General features: G+C 40.5%; 1 protein-coding gene across 1 annotated transcript; it reads left to right on the top strand.

Annotated features, from left to right (window-relative positions):
- The first annotated feature begins 196 nt into the window (after nucleotides 1-196).
- tnfsf12 (TNF superfamily member 12) lies at nucleotides 197-12,280 on the top strand. The gene is made up of 6 exons (XM_042512787.1): nucleotides 197-970; nucleotides 3,589-3,670; nucleotides 6,633-6,689; nucleotides 6,839-6,862; nucleotides 6,956-7,083; nucleotides 9,637-12,280. Exons 1-6 carry the CDS (start codon nucleotides 719-721, stop codon nucleotides 9,910-9,912), a joined length of 819 nt encoding a protein of 272 aa, XP_042368721.1. The 5' UTR covers nucleotides 197-718; the 3' UTR covers nucleotides 9,913-12,280.
- Nucleotides 12,281-18,405: the final 6,125 nt, after the last annotated feature.

Below are 18,405 nucleotides of genomic sequence, written 5' to 3'. Positions count from 1 at the left end.
AGATTTCAAAGTATAAATTGTCTACTGGAATCAATATCAGTTACAGCTCGCCTGCTGATGATTCACCGGATATTCAAGTCATCACCTATACACTACAGCCACCGTGTGGTCACAGACGGAAGTGTCACACGCGTGAATGGCACATATTTTCAAGCCGTGCAAGTTGATGAAAGTGTCTGGAGCAGCAGAGGAAGCCCCGGTGCGCCTCCTGTGTTTTTCTCGCGCTCACCTCGTTGGTTTTTACGGCGGATGCACGCTGGTATCACAACATCAGAGCTCACCGAGGGCGCGCGGAAAGTTCACCGCCAAGTATGTGTGTTTGTGTGTCTGTGTGTGTGCGTGTGCGTGTGTGTGTATGTGTGTGTGTGTGATTTGACGCTGATGTGTGCTCGGTGTGTCTGTCTAATAGAGTGACCCCCCAGCGCGCTGTTTAAAGGGAAGACAAGAGAGCTGAGTCAACGAATCACAAGGAGAAGGATGCAACAGTTGATGTGCGCGAGTTGCAGTTTTCGTGTGTTTGGAGGCACGCGGAGGATGGTGATCTGTTTGGATGTTTTGTTGCGTTATTAAAAACCCTTCATCTGTCACATAAACTGAGATTTACACACACAAAAAAGATCGTCTAAAAAGCAGTGGGTGTTTGGTTTTAAGCTGTCCACTCGCGCGTCTTTGTGCACCAAAATGGACATTTGGACAGCACCGCATTTGGAGCGACTTCATGCTCTGCTGGAATGAAGTTGAAGCGGGGACTTTGGATGGTCTGCGGCGGCGAGTAGCAGCGCAGTCTTGCACCAACATGCATCGGATTCTGCAGAGGAGGCGAGTGCGCAAGCTGCGGGTCGTCTGGGCTTCTCTGGCCTTGGTGGCTCTGTCTCTGGCCGCATGCAGCGCGCTGTTTACGGCGTGGACTTGGCGACAGACGCGGGACCTGTCCCAGTCTTTTAAGATCCTGCAGGACCGAATGGAGCAGGTTTGTATCATACTTAAAACCCAATCAAGCCTGCAAAACACGGTTACCACGCATATTTGCACCAACAATAATATTTACCCGCCTGTAATTATCACAAAGTGTTTGTTATGTAACTTTTTTTTGTGTGTGTGGCTGCGGTTACGGGAATCTTCGCGGGGGGGGGCATGGAAAAATGGGATTCCACACTTCACCCCCCTTCTCTCTCCAGCCTTGGCACGTACTCTATTGTATTGCACCATATCTCTGCTTGGCACTTTTATTGCTTACCAATAAGTAGGTTGTGTGGAGTTTCTGCTTATTTTTGCGTCAATCCCCCCCCCCCCCCCCCCCCTCTGCTGCTCCCCCCGCCATGTTTAATTACTCCGGTGCCAGTTGTGCTCCAGTTTTATCTCAATTTACTGGAAAGCCTCAACTATTTGCCGTGTGTGCACTTTATACCCAACTGAGTGCACAGAGTGAAACAGGCTGCATGATTTAGTGTGGCAAGTGTAGAGCGTTTTGCAACATGCAAGGCCAATTCTCCTGCACAGATAGGAGCAACTATCCTTTCTGTTAGTGACATTTGCAGAAATTCTGTACATTCAAGGGAGCTGCAACATATGAAACAGAGAGTTTGGGGTTCCTCAGCAGGAAAATTCAAGCATCAAACAATTTCCTACAGGGGTGTAGCACAAAAATGCTGGGCCCCATGCATCTGCAGTCTCTTTGGACCCCCGACCTTCCTCTCTTGAGCCATGTCTGTCTTGCACATCTTTGCACCAAAAGTGAGGTTTCTTTTAACAAGACATCTGGGCATTTCCGGTTGCAATTGTAGCACCAAAAGTACGTTGATTTTTTTTGCAAGAAATCGCAAATTTTCCAGCCCAATTCTGTCATTATAACTGGGTGTTTTTATCAAGCCATCAAGGCATTTTCCTTTGCGAACGCAGCACCAAAAACAGGTGCTCTAAAGCAAGAAATCAAAGTATTTCCAGCCCTACTGTATCACTATAACTGGGTGTTTTTCAGCAAAACAGCAAGGTAATTCCAGTTGTGATCGTAGTACGAAGAGCGGGTGCTTTTTAGCAAGACATTGCAACATTTCCAGCCCAATTGCGTCACCATAACCAGGTGTTTTTCAGCAAGACATCAATGCATTTCTAGTTGCGAATGTAGCACCAAAAGTAGGTGTTTTTTCAGCAAGTAATTGCAAGATTTCCAGCCCAGTTGTGTCACCATAACTGGGTGTTTTTATCAAGCCATCAAGGCATTTCCATTTGCAAATGTAGCACCAAAAGCAGGTGCTTTTAAGCAAGAAATCAAGGTATTTCCAGCACAATTGTGTCACTATAACTGGTTATTTTTCAGCAAGATATCAAGGTATTTCCAATTGTGATCATAGCCACTAAAGCGAGTGCTTTTTAGCAAGACATCGCAACATTTCCAGCCCAAATGTGGCATCAAAACCGCATGCTTTGCAGCAAGATGTTGCAAACATTTCTAGCAGGGATTGTGGCACCCAAACTGGTTGTTTTTTCTAGCAAGACATTGGGGCATATCCAGTGGCGATAGTGACACCAAAACAGGTTTTTTTTTTTAGCTAGACACTGCTACATTTGCAGCTGTGATTGTGGCATCAAAACAGAGTGCTTTTATAGCAAGAAGTTGCAACAATTCCAGCTGTGATATTTGCACCAAAACTGGGTCTTTTTTGAGCAAGACATTGGGGCATTTTCCAGCTACAATTTATTAAATTTATTGGGGAAGACGAATGCACACATTTTAAAATTGAGGGCATGTTGTCCCCTGTGTAAAATTTACACCCATGTGAGCAGGCTAAATGCAAAGTGCAGTTTTGAAACTTCTTGCACTTGTAGCAAATGTTGAGACTCCAGCACGAGGGTTGCATCACAAGGCAGATTCTCTAGAAGCAGCCAAAAGGAGCTGATGGAAATTCTTCTGGTTTTGAGTTCACAGTATTTACAAAACCAGGTTGCACTGGATTTGAGATCAGGAGGACAGGTTGGCCGTGGATCATGTTGACAGACCTGCACACACACACACACACACACACACACACACACATACACACAACACCCCAAAAATTGGACACGTGGAGTGTTGATGCTGGAGTCTTTCCCAAGGGGCCCCGTTCTGTCCATTTGACCGTTGGCCAACTCCTGATGAGAGCCAGCGAGTGAACGTCTGGAGAGCGGAGAGCGACTCGCTGCCTCCATTTCCACAGTAGCAGTAAATTTAAACATACTTTCCCTGAGCCACGGTTCCTCTTACTTCATATAGGCCTCCTTCGGTCATTCAGCGGGCCCCCAGCCAAGCTTTTCAAACTTTGCTGGCTTGGCAAAAATCCTTTCTTTCTCAGAAATGGGAGTAAAGATGCGAGGAATGCAAAGCACTAAAAACATGCATTAGGTGTTGCAACACGTCTCTGAGGAAGTGGCAGACCTGTTCTAAAGCGAGCATGGCAGCAGGGGCAGGATACTGGAAGAGACGAGTCTGTTTATGTGGCTGGCTGGAAGAGGCCGTCTGTGGCTGCGTGGGACCCGCGCCAGAAAAAAGTCATAATAAACTTATTGGACATTTGTTAATAGTGCGTTCTTTCTCTCTCTCTCTTTCAACAGGTCAATACACAGAGGAAGGCCATTGTTCAGCTCATTCTGGAGAAGAGAGAGCTGCTGGTGGGGCAGAGAGTGAAGAGAGACGGTATTGCAAATTTCCTTCCACAGCTGCATTTTCTTGACTCCAACACCAGCAACATGAAGTTTTTTGCTTTCTCGCCGCCCCCGAAATCACCACAGACACAATACTTACCAACTGTGCTCTGTTGTTTTTTTTGGGAAGAACATTTAACACAAACGCTGGCCAGTCTTGGCCCACATGCCACTTTGGTCGGGTCTAGTGGGCTGCAGGCACAGCCCGCTGCTAAAAGTTGACACAGGAAAAAGTAGGCAGCTGGATGACTGTTTCAGAAATTACAGGTCTGACCAGAACGGCCTCGAAGCCCAGAAAACCAGCTGGCGCGGGAGCGAGGCCTTGTTGCACGCTTTTGGGCAGCGGAATTGATTTTTTTTCTCTTCCCCCCTCTGAGCACACGACTGACACAGCTATGATTTGTTGTGAAAGCGGTGATATTTGATGACCTATCATTGCAGTATTTATAGCCTCTGCTTGCGTCACCATCACGGGATTGCTTGATTGTTCACTTTTTGTCCGAGAGTGAACTCTCAGGCGCTTTGGAGCTGGATTTCAGAGGAGGGATGAATGTCCAAATTTGACAAAAAGGATTCATTTAGAGAGCTGCATTTCTCGCCAGAATATCTATATTGCTATCCTGCTGATATCAGCCTTTCTCTGCGGTAACCGATGTCTGACTTTGTCATCCAAAATGTATTAAACAGTGTTCATAAATTCATGGCTATCGTCGAGAATATAGAAAAAAGTCCAAACAGCTTTTTCCAGTTTGTGGAAAGTTGACCACCGCGGTGCAGCGTTTCAGCAGGACACTGCTGTTATGTTCTCTCCTGATGACTGACAGCTTGAGTCAGGAAACTCTGGCCAGCCTGAGGGCTTAATGCTCGCCCATAGCAAATCCTAAGTCTACAGGGTCACCCACCTGTGAGTTATTTTAGCGGGGACTTAATATTCCTATATGATGGCGGGGGGCCCCGGTGTTTGGCTGCTCTGTCTTGAAACATAAAGTATATATTTCTCAGTTACACTATTTGGGTTGTGTCTGTGTCTGAAATCGCTCCCCGTAGGCCAGATTGCGAAGCTAAAATAAACCTTTAGTGGGTAACAAGAGCAGGCGTTCTGCAGCTCTGGCCTTTTAGCGTTGTGTTTTATTTATTGTATTTATCCCGAGTGGGAGCCGTAGCTGTTGCTTCATTCTGTTCTTAATCGACTCGTTGAGTCTCAGAGCAGCCAAATACCTTGAATCTTTTTCTGGCTCTTTATTTCTCATATTCAGTGTTAGCTTTGTCTCTCAGACTGTGTTTTAGCAAGACATCAGCATCACAGCAGACCACTGCACACTACTGTTGGAGACCAACAAACAACAAACTGTGTCTTTTTTATTGAGACATTGCTGCATTTCCAGCGGCAAACGTGGCATTACAAGTCATCAGGGCATCGTCAGCCGCAAGTATGGTACCAAAACTGGATTTAAATTTTTTTTTTTTTGCAAAGCATTGGGGTATATCCAGCCGCGACTGCGGAACCAAAACCAGGTGTTTTTTTGGGAGACATCGGCTGCATTTCCAGCATTGATTTTGGCACCAAAGTCTGGCATTTTTAAGCAATATCGGGCATTTTCAGTTGCAAATGTGGCACCAAAACTAGGTATTTTTTAGCGTGACATTGGGCCTATTCTCGTTGTGACTATGGCAACATAACCAGGTATTTTTAGTTAGATATCGCATTATTTCCAGCTGCGATTGTGGCACCAAAACTAGGTGTTTTTTAGTGAGACATTGCTGCAGGGCCAGTCGCAATTTTAGCACCAAAAGCAGGTGTATTTTACGGAGAAATCACTGCATTTCTGACGGAGATTGTGGTACCGAAGCCGGGTGGTTTTTTTTGCGAGATATCGATTGCGTTTCCAGCAACGATTTTGGCTCCAAAAGTGGGTTTTTAAGTAATTGTGACACTAAAACCAGGAAAAACAAGGCAATATTTCCCTTCACAATTGTCACACTAAAGCCAGGTGTTTTTAAGCAAGACATCATGGCATTTTCAGCCACAACTGTAGCACCAAAACTGAGTGTTTTTTGGCAAGACACTGGGGAATTTTAAGTTGCCATTGTGGCATCATAACGTTGTGTTTACTAGCGAGACATTGCTGCATTTTCAGCGGTGGCTGTGGCGACAAAACTGCTACACAATTTTAAGCTACATCATTATATTTTCCTAACCATAACCAAGTGGTGCCTAAACCTAACCACACTTTGACCACAGTGTTGTTGAAACGTTTCAAAATATATGCTACACAATAACTTACAAATGTTACCCTCCCCGTAGGCCAGATTGCAAAGCAGAAATAAACCTTTAGTGAGTAACAAGAGAAGGCTTTGTGCAGCTCTGGTCTTTAAGCGTTGTGTTTTATTTATTGTTTTTATCGGAGCAGGGACTGAAGCTGTTGCTTCTCTCTGTTCTTAATCGACTCTTTTGGGTCACAGAGCAGCCAAAGACCTTTTTGACTCTCTTTTTCCGGCACTTCATTTCTCTTCTTTAGTGTTCTTAGCTTCGTCTCTCAGGCTACATTTAATGTTTCCACTTTTTACTGTCCATCTCGTCTCTGTCTGTCCTCCCTACACACACACACACACACACTCAGCTCTCCATCCTCCTTCACTCTATCTCTCTTCTTTGTCTGTATTTTCTAGATGACTGCGACCAGCTGGCACTAAGATTAGCCCCCACAGGCCAAAAAAAAAATGAGGCACACGACTGAAAATAACAGTTTGAGGAAATATATCGAAGCACGTGACAGGAAATCCTCTGTCCATCTGCTAACCGCGTTAAAAACGAGCCAGGTCGAATTTAAATGGCTGCAAATTAACACACCGTGTTATTAGACAGATACAGATGGGAATGATTGTTTTATCAAAAAAACCACAGACGTTATTTTCTCTGCCATTCATATTCTGTCTCTCCTTGCCTTGTGAAGGGGGGGCGCTGCGAGGGAGGAATGGAAGTGGAAAGAAAGCGGCGTCTCATTTTGAGAGTAAGTGGCTTGGCAGATCCCTTATAGCCGTCTCGTGTAGCATCTGCTGAAGTGGTTTCAATCATATACCCCTATACGATTGCACTCATAAAATCTTAATTGACTTTCCCTTTTCCCTCTCTTTCAATGTCTCTTTCACTTTCCACCAGTAACCAAAGTCTCCTCTCAGCAAGGTAAGAGTCGTAAAAATGAAAGATGGAAGATAATCTGTGAAAGTTTTGTCTGTGAGATGACTGACCCCGGATATGTGTCTGTTTGTGTGTCAGTGGGAGAAGGTGGCGTGATAAAGGGTTGGGAGGAGAGGACGTTGAATATGACTAAAGCGGTGAGGTACAACAAGGAACAAGGCACCTTCACTGTGGAGAAAGCAGGCGTCTACTTCCTGTTCTGCCAGGTGAGTTTGTGCTGGGAGTTGTAGTTTATTAAAAAACTACATCAACATCCTCAGATTCTCCACATGTTCACAGAGTATCGAAAACTGACAGGTACTGAATGTTGACTTGTTTGCAGTCTTATTCTTTGATGAGACATTTCCTAATTAAAATCAATGACTTGGCTAATCACAGACTGCATTTTATGTTGTAAAATGTATAGCTGAGATGAGACCATTTTGTCCAACGGGAAAAAAAGCCCTGTAGCCAGAAGACAATGTTGGCATTGTACATTTCTACAAACCACAAATATGTAACATTTCTGCAACCAAAACTGGCGGCATTTCCATCTGCGGTTGTGCCACCAAAAGTGGATGTTTCATAGCAGGACAATGAAGCACTTATAGAGAAAATTGTGCCACCAAAAAGCGGGTGTTTTTTAGCAAGACATGGGATCGTTTCCAGCTGCCACTGTGGCACCAAGACCGGTTGTTTTCTAGCAAAAATCTGGGCATCTCCAGCGGCGATTGTGCCACCAAAAGCAGGTGTTTCTCAGCAAGATATCGAAGCATTTCCAGCACCAATTGCTGCACCAAAACTAGGTGTTTTTCAAGCTCGACAAATGGGGTATTTCAGGTGCAGAATGTAGCACTAAAACCAGTTGTTTTTAGCAAGATATTGAAGCATTTCCAGCTGCAATTGTGGCACCAAAAAGAGATGTTTTTATAACAAGACATCTTGCCATTTCCAGCACTGATTGAGGCACCAAAATTGGATGTTTTGTAGAGAGACATAGACAACATTGGGGGCATTACCAGTGGCAATTGTGACACCAAAAGAGGGTGTTTCTAAGTAAGATATGGGATCATTTCCAACTATTATTGTGGCTCCAAGATCGGCTGTTTTCTAGCAAGACATCTGGGCATCTCCAGCGGCAGCTGTTCCACAGAAAGAGGGTGTTTTTAGCAAGACATTGGCGGCATTTCCAGCTGCGATCGTGACACCAAACGCAGATGTTTTTAGTGAGACATCAGAGCATATCCAGCACCAACTTTTGACACCAAACTGGGTATTTTTAGAGAGACATGGATGGCATTGGGGGCATTACCAGTGGCAACTGTGCCACCAAAAGTGGATGCTTTATAGCAAGACATGGAATCATGTTCAGCTTCCATTGTGGTACCAAGACCTGTTGTTTTCCAGCAAGACATCTGGGCATCTCCAGCAGCGACTGTTACACTGAAAAAGGGTGCTTTTAGCAAGACAGCGAGGCATTTCAAGCTGCAATTGTGCCACCAAATGCAAGAGACATCAGCGGCATTTCCAAGCCACCATTGTGGCCATGAGTTCCTCTGCTAAATAAACTAGCCAGCTAGTCTATTTAGCATTTGAATGCTGTGGTCAAATTAAACAGGTCATCGTATGTACTGATAGTATAAACCTTTCGTCTGTATCTGCCATTGTCCCACTGTTCATACCACATCAAGCCCGCCACTTGCTTGATTAGATCAGCTACCAGAGCCAAGTGTGACAAGTTGCATTGAAAATGTGGGAATATTTTAACTTTTATGCACATCTAAAATCCATTACAAAATCACAAAGCACTGCACAAGAGAGGATGGATGGGGCCTAGACTGAGCCTGCGCTTAAATTTGGCTTCCATAGTTCTCAAGTTGTAGTGAAGTAATCGATTTCAAATTTACAACCACAGTGAATCAGCAGAGTCTTGGGACGCAGCCCCACGTCCAAGTTCTCTAACTGAATGCGGCTTTATAAAAAACAGCCTTTATCATGAACAAACATCAGTCATATTTGTACTGGTATGTATCATGTTTTTTGGAGAAGTGGATATCAGGTTACATGTAATCTCATGTAGCCAGACCTCGCTCTTGTCAAGTTGACAGAGGTCTGGAGAAAATCTAGCCAAAAGAAAGAAAGAATTATGATGGTGGAAAACTTGGAAATCCAGTGCTTAGTTTTCATTTAAATAATTGAGACGAAACAAGTTGTTCTGACAAGTTTGGGGACCACTTTTGCAAAATGGCAGGAGGCCAGGGGCTAGTTGCAGCAGATTCATTCATGTTTTCAGGATTTTAGGAAGTTTCTAAGATCTTAAGATTTTTCTATGATTGTAGGACATTTCTAGGATTTTAGGATGTTTCTAGTATTTAAGGACTTTTTAGAGTTTAGGATATTTCTCAAAATGTAGGACGTTTCTGGAATTTAGGATGTTTCTAGGATTTTAGGACATTTCTAGGATTTTGGGACATTTTTAGAATTTCAGGACATTTCTAGGACTTTAGGACATTATGGGCTTAGCTAGGACCTCTGTTTGGGGTGCGGGGGATCCTTCACTTACACTTTTTTTGATAAACACTCTATTTTGATGCTGTTTTATGCACTCTGGCACCTTATGTATACTAAAAGTAGAAAAACTATTCCCAGTGTGAATCACTTTATGTTTATTAGGAATTAGAAAATGGTTGGGGGGGGGCACATTTGGCCCACGAGCCCTTAGTTGAATATCACTGTCCTAGTGTCTCTTGATTGATTGATTATCCTCTGTGTCTCCTCAGGTGTTGTTCAATGAGCAGCAGTCTCAGTATGTGAAGCTGGACGTGGTGACCAGCGGACAGAGGCCTCAGAAGCTGCAGTGCATGGAGGGTTACGGGACGACCCCCTCCGCCGGGCCACACCCTTTCCACTTCCTGAAGCCCTGCCAGGTGTCCGGCCTCCTGCGACTGGACAAAGGCACGGAGCTGCAGGCCATCACGGGCTCGTCCTTTAGACTCCACACTCTGGGCAACCCCTCAGCCTCGCCTCACATCTTCAGCATCTTTAAAGTCAACTGAAGCGTGGGATCTTTACACAAACTCATCCGAGAACAACAAAAGTTACTCTCTTTGTCTGGAAGAGGTGTTTTTTCTTTACGGTCAACAGTCGAGCAGTCGGGGCATCGCATCCGCCACAGCCTCTTCCCAAAGACGTTAAATTGAAAGACAATCCTGACATTTGTGGAAGTTGTTGTGGAATTTTTCCTCTGGACCACGGTGCTGTTTTGGAACGCAAAACACAGACTTTTGGATTTAAACCAAAACCCGAAGAGGACGAAATGCCGAGAGAACAGATGTGATGGAAGCTGCTCTGTAGATAAAGGGCTTCATATAAAAAGAAAAATACTTGGATGTTCATTTTAGCCTCTGTATCCTGTAATAAATTGTGCTTACACTCTCTTTATAAGACTGACAGTAAAGCTGTGCATGCACCTTCCACTTTTATATCGCCGGGGCCTCAAGAAGCTGAGAGCACATCTGTAAGCGTCCGATCTCGACACTATAAAACGGCCGATGTGAGCTGTCAATGATATTTTATACGATGTCTGTGTGTGAAATCTGATGAATCAAACTTGTTTATACTGATTTTATGACCTTTACAATGCAATGTGCGTCTGAGTGTGAACTTTTCTTTAAATGCTTTGTATATACGTCACACATATTTTACTTTGTGCTATCAAGTTCAGAGCTGGCAAAGAAAGGGGAACATTTTAAATAACGTGGATGTGAATTTGTGCTTATTTTTGTGAGGTCAGATTTGATTGTAAGGTATTTGTATGTATAGCACCAGCTTGAAACTTTGGAAAGTACTTCCAAGTTTTAGTGAGCAAAGCATAAAGGTTTATAGCTGTGTCTCTCTGTTCTGCTTTATATATTGGTTTGATAGATCATCAGATTATTGTTAATTTGCGATCAAGAATCAGTCATTAAATAATATTGGAAAGGCCCTCATACATCCAAAGCTATAGTGTGCGTTAATATTAAACATTACACAGATTTTGTATTAAAAAAAACAGCATTGTGTGGGATTTTCTGTCACGAAAAGTTAATATTTGTAGAACTAGGCTGAGCAAAATATCGAAATTATACCGATATAATGACATGAGGCTAAATATCTGCTTAAAATTTGGATATTGTAATGTCACAAGTGTTGTCTTGTCTAGGTGTAAAAAATTTCAAGCCGGTTTGATATTTAGCTTAACGCCGCACAAGTATGCCAAATTTCACCACCAGATGTCACACTTGAATCGGCCGCTGCTCCGGACTTAAACATGGTGACCACCGAGTCCAAACAGCAAACTGACAGTAATATTGGTGCAGTTTTCAATTTCTCGATACACTGATTCTGCCAAGTTTCACCTCGTAACCCCAAAAAACACAAACTTTCTAGGAAACAAACCCATCGTGCACCACTCGTCGCTCTCCCACCTCTACTGAAACTTAATCTCATTCATGTCTCTGGTCTCAACTCAGCAATAAATTTAGCAGTTTGCTCCATTAGTCCGTTTATCAACAAACATAATTACAGATAGATAAGATATTTTACTGTCCGTTTTCATGGAAATTTGTCTTGCATCCTCAAGCTCTCAACAATCAATAGAATTGCATAGCAACAATAAAAAAAAAAAAAACGTTAAAAAATCTGTAAGGTCGCCCGCAAGCAGTCATCAGAAAGACTAAACAATAAGTGACCACATGCCCCTCCGACAAACGCTGTTACGTGAGAAACACATTCACATTATAGACACCGTACATTCGGACAAACCCCTATCCAGTCACAGTATACACGTGGGATGTACGATGCTATAGTGCTTATTACTAACGCAGTATAAGTTGAATTTAGTGCCATCAGCAAAGGTTGCTTAAGCAGTCTAATTTTAATTTTTCTGTTATGTGTCATAATTACAAATGCCGGTTCATCCAGTTTGCATTAAATCAAACTGTTTTAAGTTTGCACAGCGTATTTCAACCGAACTCTACAGTAAAGTGATAAACAGTCGGCTAGAAAAAATCTTACCAGACTGCTGTTGCTGTATTATTTGCCTTTGCCCACTATATCAAAATTACTGATGATTACTTAAAACAACTGCATTGTGTAGATATTTTGTAAAAGCACCAATAGTTTACTATACAATATCATTACAATATCAATATCGAGGTATCTTGTCATCAATAATATCGTGATATTTCATTCTGTCCATATTGCTCAGCCCTAATTTTACTAGTATTAAGAAAACTGTTAAAATAAGCCAATAGCAAAACAAGAGGAAAGATGTGAGTTCTGATGTACTGATTTACACAAAAAACTGACAGTTAACCCTTTAAAAACCTGAGAAAACTGGCTTGATTTCTTACAAAAAAATAGAAAGAAGGCAATGAGCAACTAGATAAGAAATGACCCAAAATTTAGCAGTACATAAATAAATAAATAAATAATATATAAAAAGTGTAAGAAAATTACTAAAAAAACAGTAGGGCAAAAACAAAGAAAAAGAGTTTTTTTTAAAAATGAACTGAAATTAAATAACCTGAAAATTAAATAATAATGTTAATTCTGTGAAATAATTTTAAATATATAATTCTGATAATAATACAGTTGTTTGTTTTTTTTTACATTTTCCCTAGGCTTAAAAAAATCAAATCTACATTTGCAATTTACTAAAAAGTTCTTGCCAAGTTCTTCATTTGCTCAGATTTCTATGGTTTAAATATTTGTGAAGGCATCTGAACGCAGCACAAGAAAAATGATGTTGATCCAGGTTTTAAAGGGTTAACATGCTGATGTTAAGCTGTTATAAAGATTAACATTGGCCAACTTAATTAAACATGTTAGCTTTTGTGAGCACTAAACATAAAGTACAACAGAGGCAGATGGGAATGTTAATGGTTGTGCAAGTATTTAGCCACAAACCAAAGTATTGAAAATAAATTATACATTCGGTATGGTATATTTTGCTCCTCAGTGACTTGGATTGAATCATACAGAGGCCCTAAAGTCCATAAGAGTTAATGTTTTTTTTTATTTTTCTTGCGTACAGAAGTTAATTATCTTGTGGGAACAAGATAATAACTTGTTCCCACAAGATAATTAACTTGTGTTTGCATACAATAAAAAAAAAATCCACCTTTTGGGACTTTAGGGCCTCTGCAGTAGTTTCTCCAAGTCAGAAATGAAAAATTTGCCCTGACCAACGCACAGCTCTGAAATAACATGGAAAAGATCCAGCCTGCATGGGTTTGGGAAATGACTCTATTTTTCTGGGTCATAAATACATCTTGATAATCTCAAAAGACAATAACTTTAGGGTTTTGGTTTTATGATTTAGGAGGAAGAAACAGTTAAAAAATCCAAATTAAATCCAATATTCATCACATTCAGCTTCTGATTTTTGTTCTGGGAGGTTTTTCTGTCACGTTGTAACTTTCTTCATTTTCATCTTGTTTTTTAGAAATGAAACTCCTTCCATTCTCTCATATGCTGCTGCTGCTTTCTGTAATATTCCCCGCGACAATACAAACAGTGTGTATTTCTAGCAGTGGGTTCAGCACTCCCACTCTTGTTTATAAGTAGTTTTTGTGGACAGACCGCAGTGGTTTCTCCTCAGCACTTTACTGCAGTGAACGTAGTGTTTTTAATTGGAGCCAAACATTCATGTTTTCAAATGGAAAAATGTCAGATTTTGAAGTGTACACGTTATATCCTGTTTGATTTCCTCACTGTTTTCCTCCTGACTTTCGCTCATCCCCACCACCCCCACACACCCTCGTGCACCTCATATTTCCCTGTCAGCACCGATCAGACCGCACACACACACAAAGACACACACACTGAATCCCCAGAGTGTCCTCTGCACACACACCAGAAGCCATCTAAATTTTCACTTCCTGAATCTGAACCTGAACCACATAGCTGAAGGTCTTTGAGGAAAAACATGCCTCGTCCCTCAAAGCGCACACACACGCGCGCACACACCCACACACACACACACACACACAGAGACACACACAGACTTCCCTGCCCCAATTCCTATTTTTTGAAATGTCAAAGTTCATCACCACCTCGGAAAATTTTGTGAAGTCTTCTGAAGAATTTCTCTGTAAAATGATGATGTATGCAATGACTTTTTTTTTTTTTTTTTACTATTTTTTCTGAACTCACTCATCATAAATGTTAAATAAACTTTTTTTGTTGTTATTTTGGAAAAGTTTTTCATATTTGTTTCATGAAAAGTCCAGAAAAACAGCTTGTGTGCCTTTAAAAATGAAGCTGAAATTTAAAGCTGATTTGATACTTTGTAACAATATCAGACTCGGGTTTATTGCCAAATGCTGCTTTTCACACACAAAAAACTGATTTGGGATATTGGTGCATAACATAAACATAGCAAGAGGAAGAGAAAATGAAAGTAAATTTTGCAAATAGATGAGCTATTAATATAGAAAAGAAGAAAATTACTGTAAAAATATGAAAAAAAAAATACAATAAAAATCTAAACAATACATTTGAATAAGTATTAACAAATGGTCAATGAGTAATGTTTAATGTGGCGGTGCCTTTGCACATATGGCCATTGTACATATGGCGGTGTCCATTTGTTGCCATAATAAATAAAGTCATTGCAAAAAGTACCAACTGAGAGCATGTGAAGATCAAATGTCACATCATTTGGAGGAATTTCATAAACTGGACATTTCTGCTCTGACCCAAAATGAGAAACTAGAGCCTCATGCCTGAAACATACATGTAAAATGCATGTACAGTACAGAGGAGCACACACAGGAGACGGTCTATATATTATCCATAACGAGCTGTGGGAGTTAAAATAACCTCCAGGCTCGTCCACCAAGAAACATAAAGCTGAGATAACAGTAAATAGTGAACTGCGTGGCATCAATCTGTTCTGAATAACAGAGCAGGGTGACTCTTCACCTTTAGTCATCATGAATCACGAACCATCTGCTCCTCAAGTTTGTTGGTGTGTGTGTGTGTGTGTGTGTGAGACAGAAGAAAGTGTGATAAAGGCCTCTGAAGACGAGACACTGAATCATTGCATCGCTTTCACAGCCGCCCACATCCACATCTTCCTGCTTCAGCATCAGCAGACATCAGACGGCAATTATTAGTCTCCGAGGACGACTGTTTGTTCAGGTAGAGGCTAAATTTTATGTATCTTCATTGATCAAACTGTTTTGAATCTTCGAAAATGTTTTTTTTTCAGTTTTTTTTTTCAATTTAAAGGCTTTAATTTTACACTCGTGGTCTGAATCAGATTAATTTTGAGTTTAAAACCTGCTTAAATTCAAATATACACAGAAAAATTTAGTCTATTTTGTAGTTTTTGGACAACTCAATATTTTTTTATACCTCCCAATCTGCCTTTATATTAGTGAGGTATCCAATAAGGTGTCATAAGTTTTCCAAAAAACAGTCTTTATAGGAAGTCCCTTATTCCCTTTGCCATTCAGGCAATTAACACAGAATAATTGTATTACTGAAAACAGCTATATTTTAAGATTTGCTCTCTTTTAATATTTATATAATTTATTGCTCTTACCTGCCTGTTTGCACTATTGTATCTTGTATTTTGTACATGTGTGTGTTTTTAATGGCTTATTGTTTTATGTGTTTGTATCTATCTATAAAAGAGAAAATTAAGCAATAAAGAGAGGTAGTATTTAAAGAGGACATTTAAAGAGGACAATTACGGTATTTTAAAGATATTTTAAAGTAAGACTATGTAACTATTGAAAGAAAAAATGAACACAACCATACTCAAAAAAATAAAAATCATAAGGCCTATTAAAAAATGTATCTTTGTTCAACTTAATACTGGTGTACTGGTTTTGCTGCACCACTACAGTCTTACTTGGTCAGTATGGTTAGCGTAGGGTCAGTGGCGCCCCCTTCAGGGTTTACCACACATTTATTTATCTGTGACAGGCCACCACAATGTGGTCCAATCAGCTGTGAACGGATAAACAGATCAATGATTCACCTCCTAAAAGAGAGTGACAAACTGCTGTGGAGGAAAAAATAGAAGTCATGGAGAGCTCTGCCTGCTAAGCTGCGTTCACAAACCCACAAAAACCTTGGATTTTGGAGTGTGGACACAGGATGATAAAAAGGGACACACAGCCATTAAAAGATGCCAAAAACAACAACAACAAACAAACAAAAAATAACAACTAAAGTCACCCACCCTCCTGTCAGCTAAAGCAACACATTCACTGTCATTCTGTGGGAAAACTGCCCTTGAAGCAATTAAATGGTTGAGTTGTTATGCAAACTTCTACACAATAAATTGTGCATGTATACATTTTTGGATTTTTAAAGTAATCTTTTTTTTGTCAAATTATGTCAAGTATAAAGCCTCATTTCCACTGCACAAAAAAACCTGCAAACACCCTCCAACACCTGACTTTTTAATGCAATAGTAAAGTGTACAATCGGCACTCATGCCAGGTCAAACTCTGCAGTGGTCACAGGTATTTATCACGTCCAACTCTGATTGGTATTGATGGGAACACAACACCCGGGTGAGTGCGCTAATTTCAGATCCTAAACTGGTGAGATGCAATGACACGCTGCCATTAATTACCCTCTGTCTCCATCTAAGCAGCATTCACACATCAATCCAAATTAGTCTGCACCACATTTGAGAGAGACACTGAATCACAGACACACACATACAAAAAGGTAGACTCAACTGCTGCAGAGACATGTACACAGCTTTGCTGCACTAGCAATGGGAAAGCAGTCTATAGGTTATTTTTAGCGAGTTTACCAATGCTTAAAAAACCTGCATGCACACGCTAATTTTGATGGAAAAGAGGTTTGAGTGTCATCACTCTGGCATTTCTCTGATTGGAGGAATATGACTTGTTGCAACTGTCCCCAGTCTCCCCTAATATAAGCCAAACATTAAAATATGAAATCAAAGTTTAACAGTATGCAACTCCTTAACTCTCACATTGACGTAGTTTTCAACCAGCCACCACAACAGCATATTCAAATTCATGAAATTCAGAGATATATGAATATGATATATACAATATATACATATAGATATATACAATATGAACTCAACAACAGCTGCGGCACACAAATACTACAGCAAACACACAACCTGCATAAGGCATAGCACACACTGCTACAGTACAACGTTACCTAGTAACGCAGTGGTTGTTGATGTTTTTGTCTGTAACAAGAATATTATAACATATTAATAATAACCCTTAACCCTTTTCAAAATCAAGCAAATATTATACCTTAATATTATTTTCTACCTTAATTGAGTTTTTTTCTTTTTAATTCAACATCAGTCCTAGGCATAAATATGAAATATTCAATAACTTTCAGAATTTTAACCCTTTGAATGCCAGGCTGTTGTCATGATGCCACTATGTTTTTAGATGAAAAAAAACCTAAATACCAAAAATGAATTGTTTTCAATACACTACATGCAAAGTAATTTTTTTCTTTTTTTTTTTTTTAAATCACAGCCTGTCCGTACAGTCTGTATTTTCTCTATTTTCTGTTTCCCTTTATGCCCAATAAGGTAAAAATGACTTCATCAGTTGTAAAATAGTAAAAATGACAAATTCTAAGGCAAAACCCCAGGATAATACAGTGCGTATTTTTATGCTTTTGTGGCTATGGGATCAAAAATTGCAGTTTGAATGGGTTTCAATGGCGCTTTTTTCTGACTGTAACAATTTTGTTCACACAGTATATTTTAAACTTATTATAGGAGCTGGGATAGGATTCTAAGATAAACAAAAACACACAATTTTGCCGAAATGTATGTATGCATGAATATGTATAAACACAGCCAAAATTACCAAAAAATGAAGATTGAAAAGCGCATAACAGTCCCTTAGAGTTAAACACAACCTGCACATGCACACATTACAACAAAACTACGTTACCAGGCAACATACCGGTTGTTGACATCTTTGAACCAAGGAAACTGTAAAATATCAAAATTAATATAATTTTACAGTTTCCTTAGTCTGTAAAGACAGTTAGCTTACATTTATGTGTTGCTGTTCTTACCTCTGGACGTCTGGTACACAGCGAAGTCCTCTTTAATCTGGTCCAAGAAAACATAACCAGTCCACTTAGCTTCTCTGTCCCAGTATAACCAGTCCACTTAGCTTCTCTGTCCCAGTATAACCAGTCCACTTAGCGTCTCTGTCCCACTGCACACACAGTAGAAAGTCCTCTAACTCCTCGCTGAAGGTAAAAAAGTACCGAAACAAACGCAGAGTTACCGAAAATCAACCGTGGCCGCATTATATTAGCATGTAGCACGCAGCATCTCAGGTGTGTTTGATTGGGCCACTTTGACGCACCCGCAGGGCGGAGCGATTTTTGTTTTAAATTTTATTTATTTATTTTTTACCCATGCCGAAAAATACTAATGATCATACTGATCATAACATGTGCAAAAAATATATCGCTGTGTAATGTAGCATCCCAATAAATTAAGTTTTACTAAAATTGACTTT

This window comes from Plectropomus leopardus, chromosome 23 (assembly GCF_008729295.1).
Source record: "Plectropomus leopardus isolate mb chromosome 23, YSFRI_Pleo_2.0, whole genome shotgun sequence".
Taxonomy (NCBI): Eukaryota; Metazoa; Chordata; class Actinopteri; order Perciformes; family Serranidae; genus Plectropomus; species Plectropomus leopardus.
The sequence above is the reverse complement of the archived record's forward strand: the minus strand, read 5'-3'. Positions and strand labels throughout refer to the sequence as shown.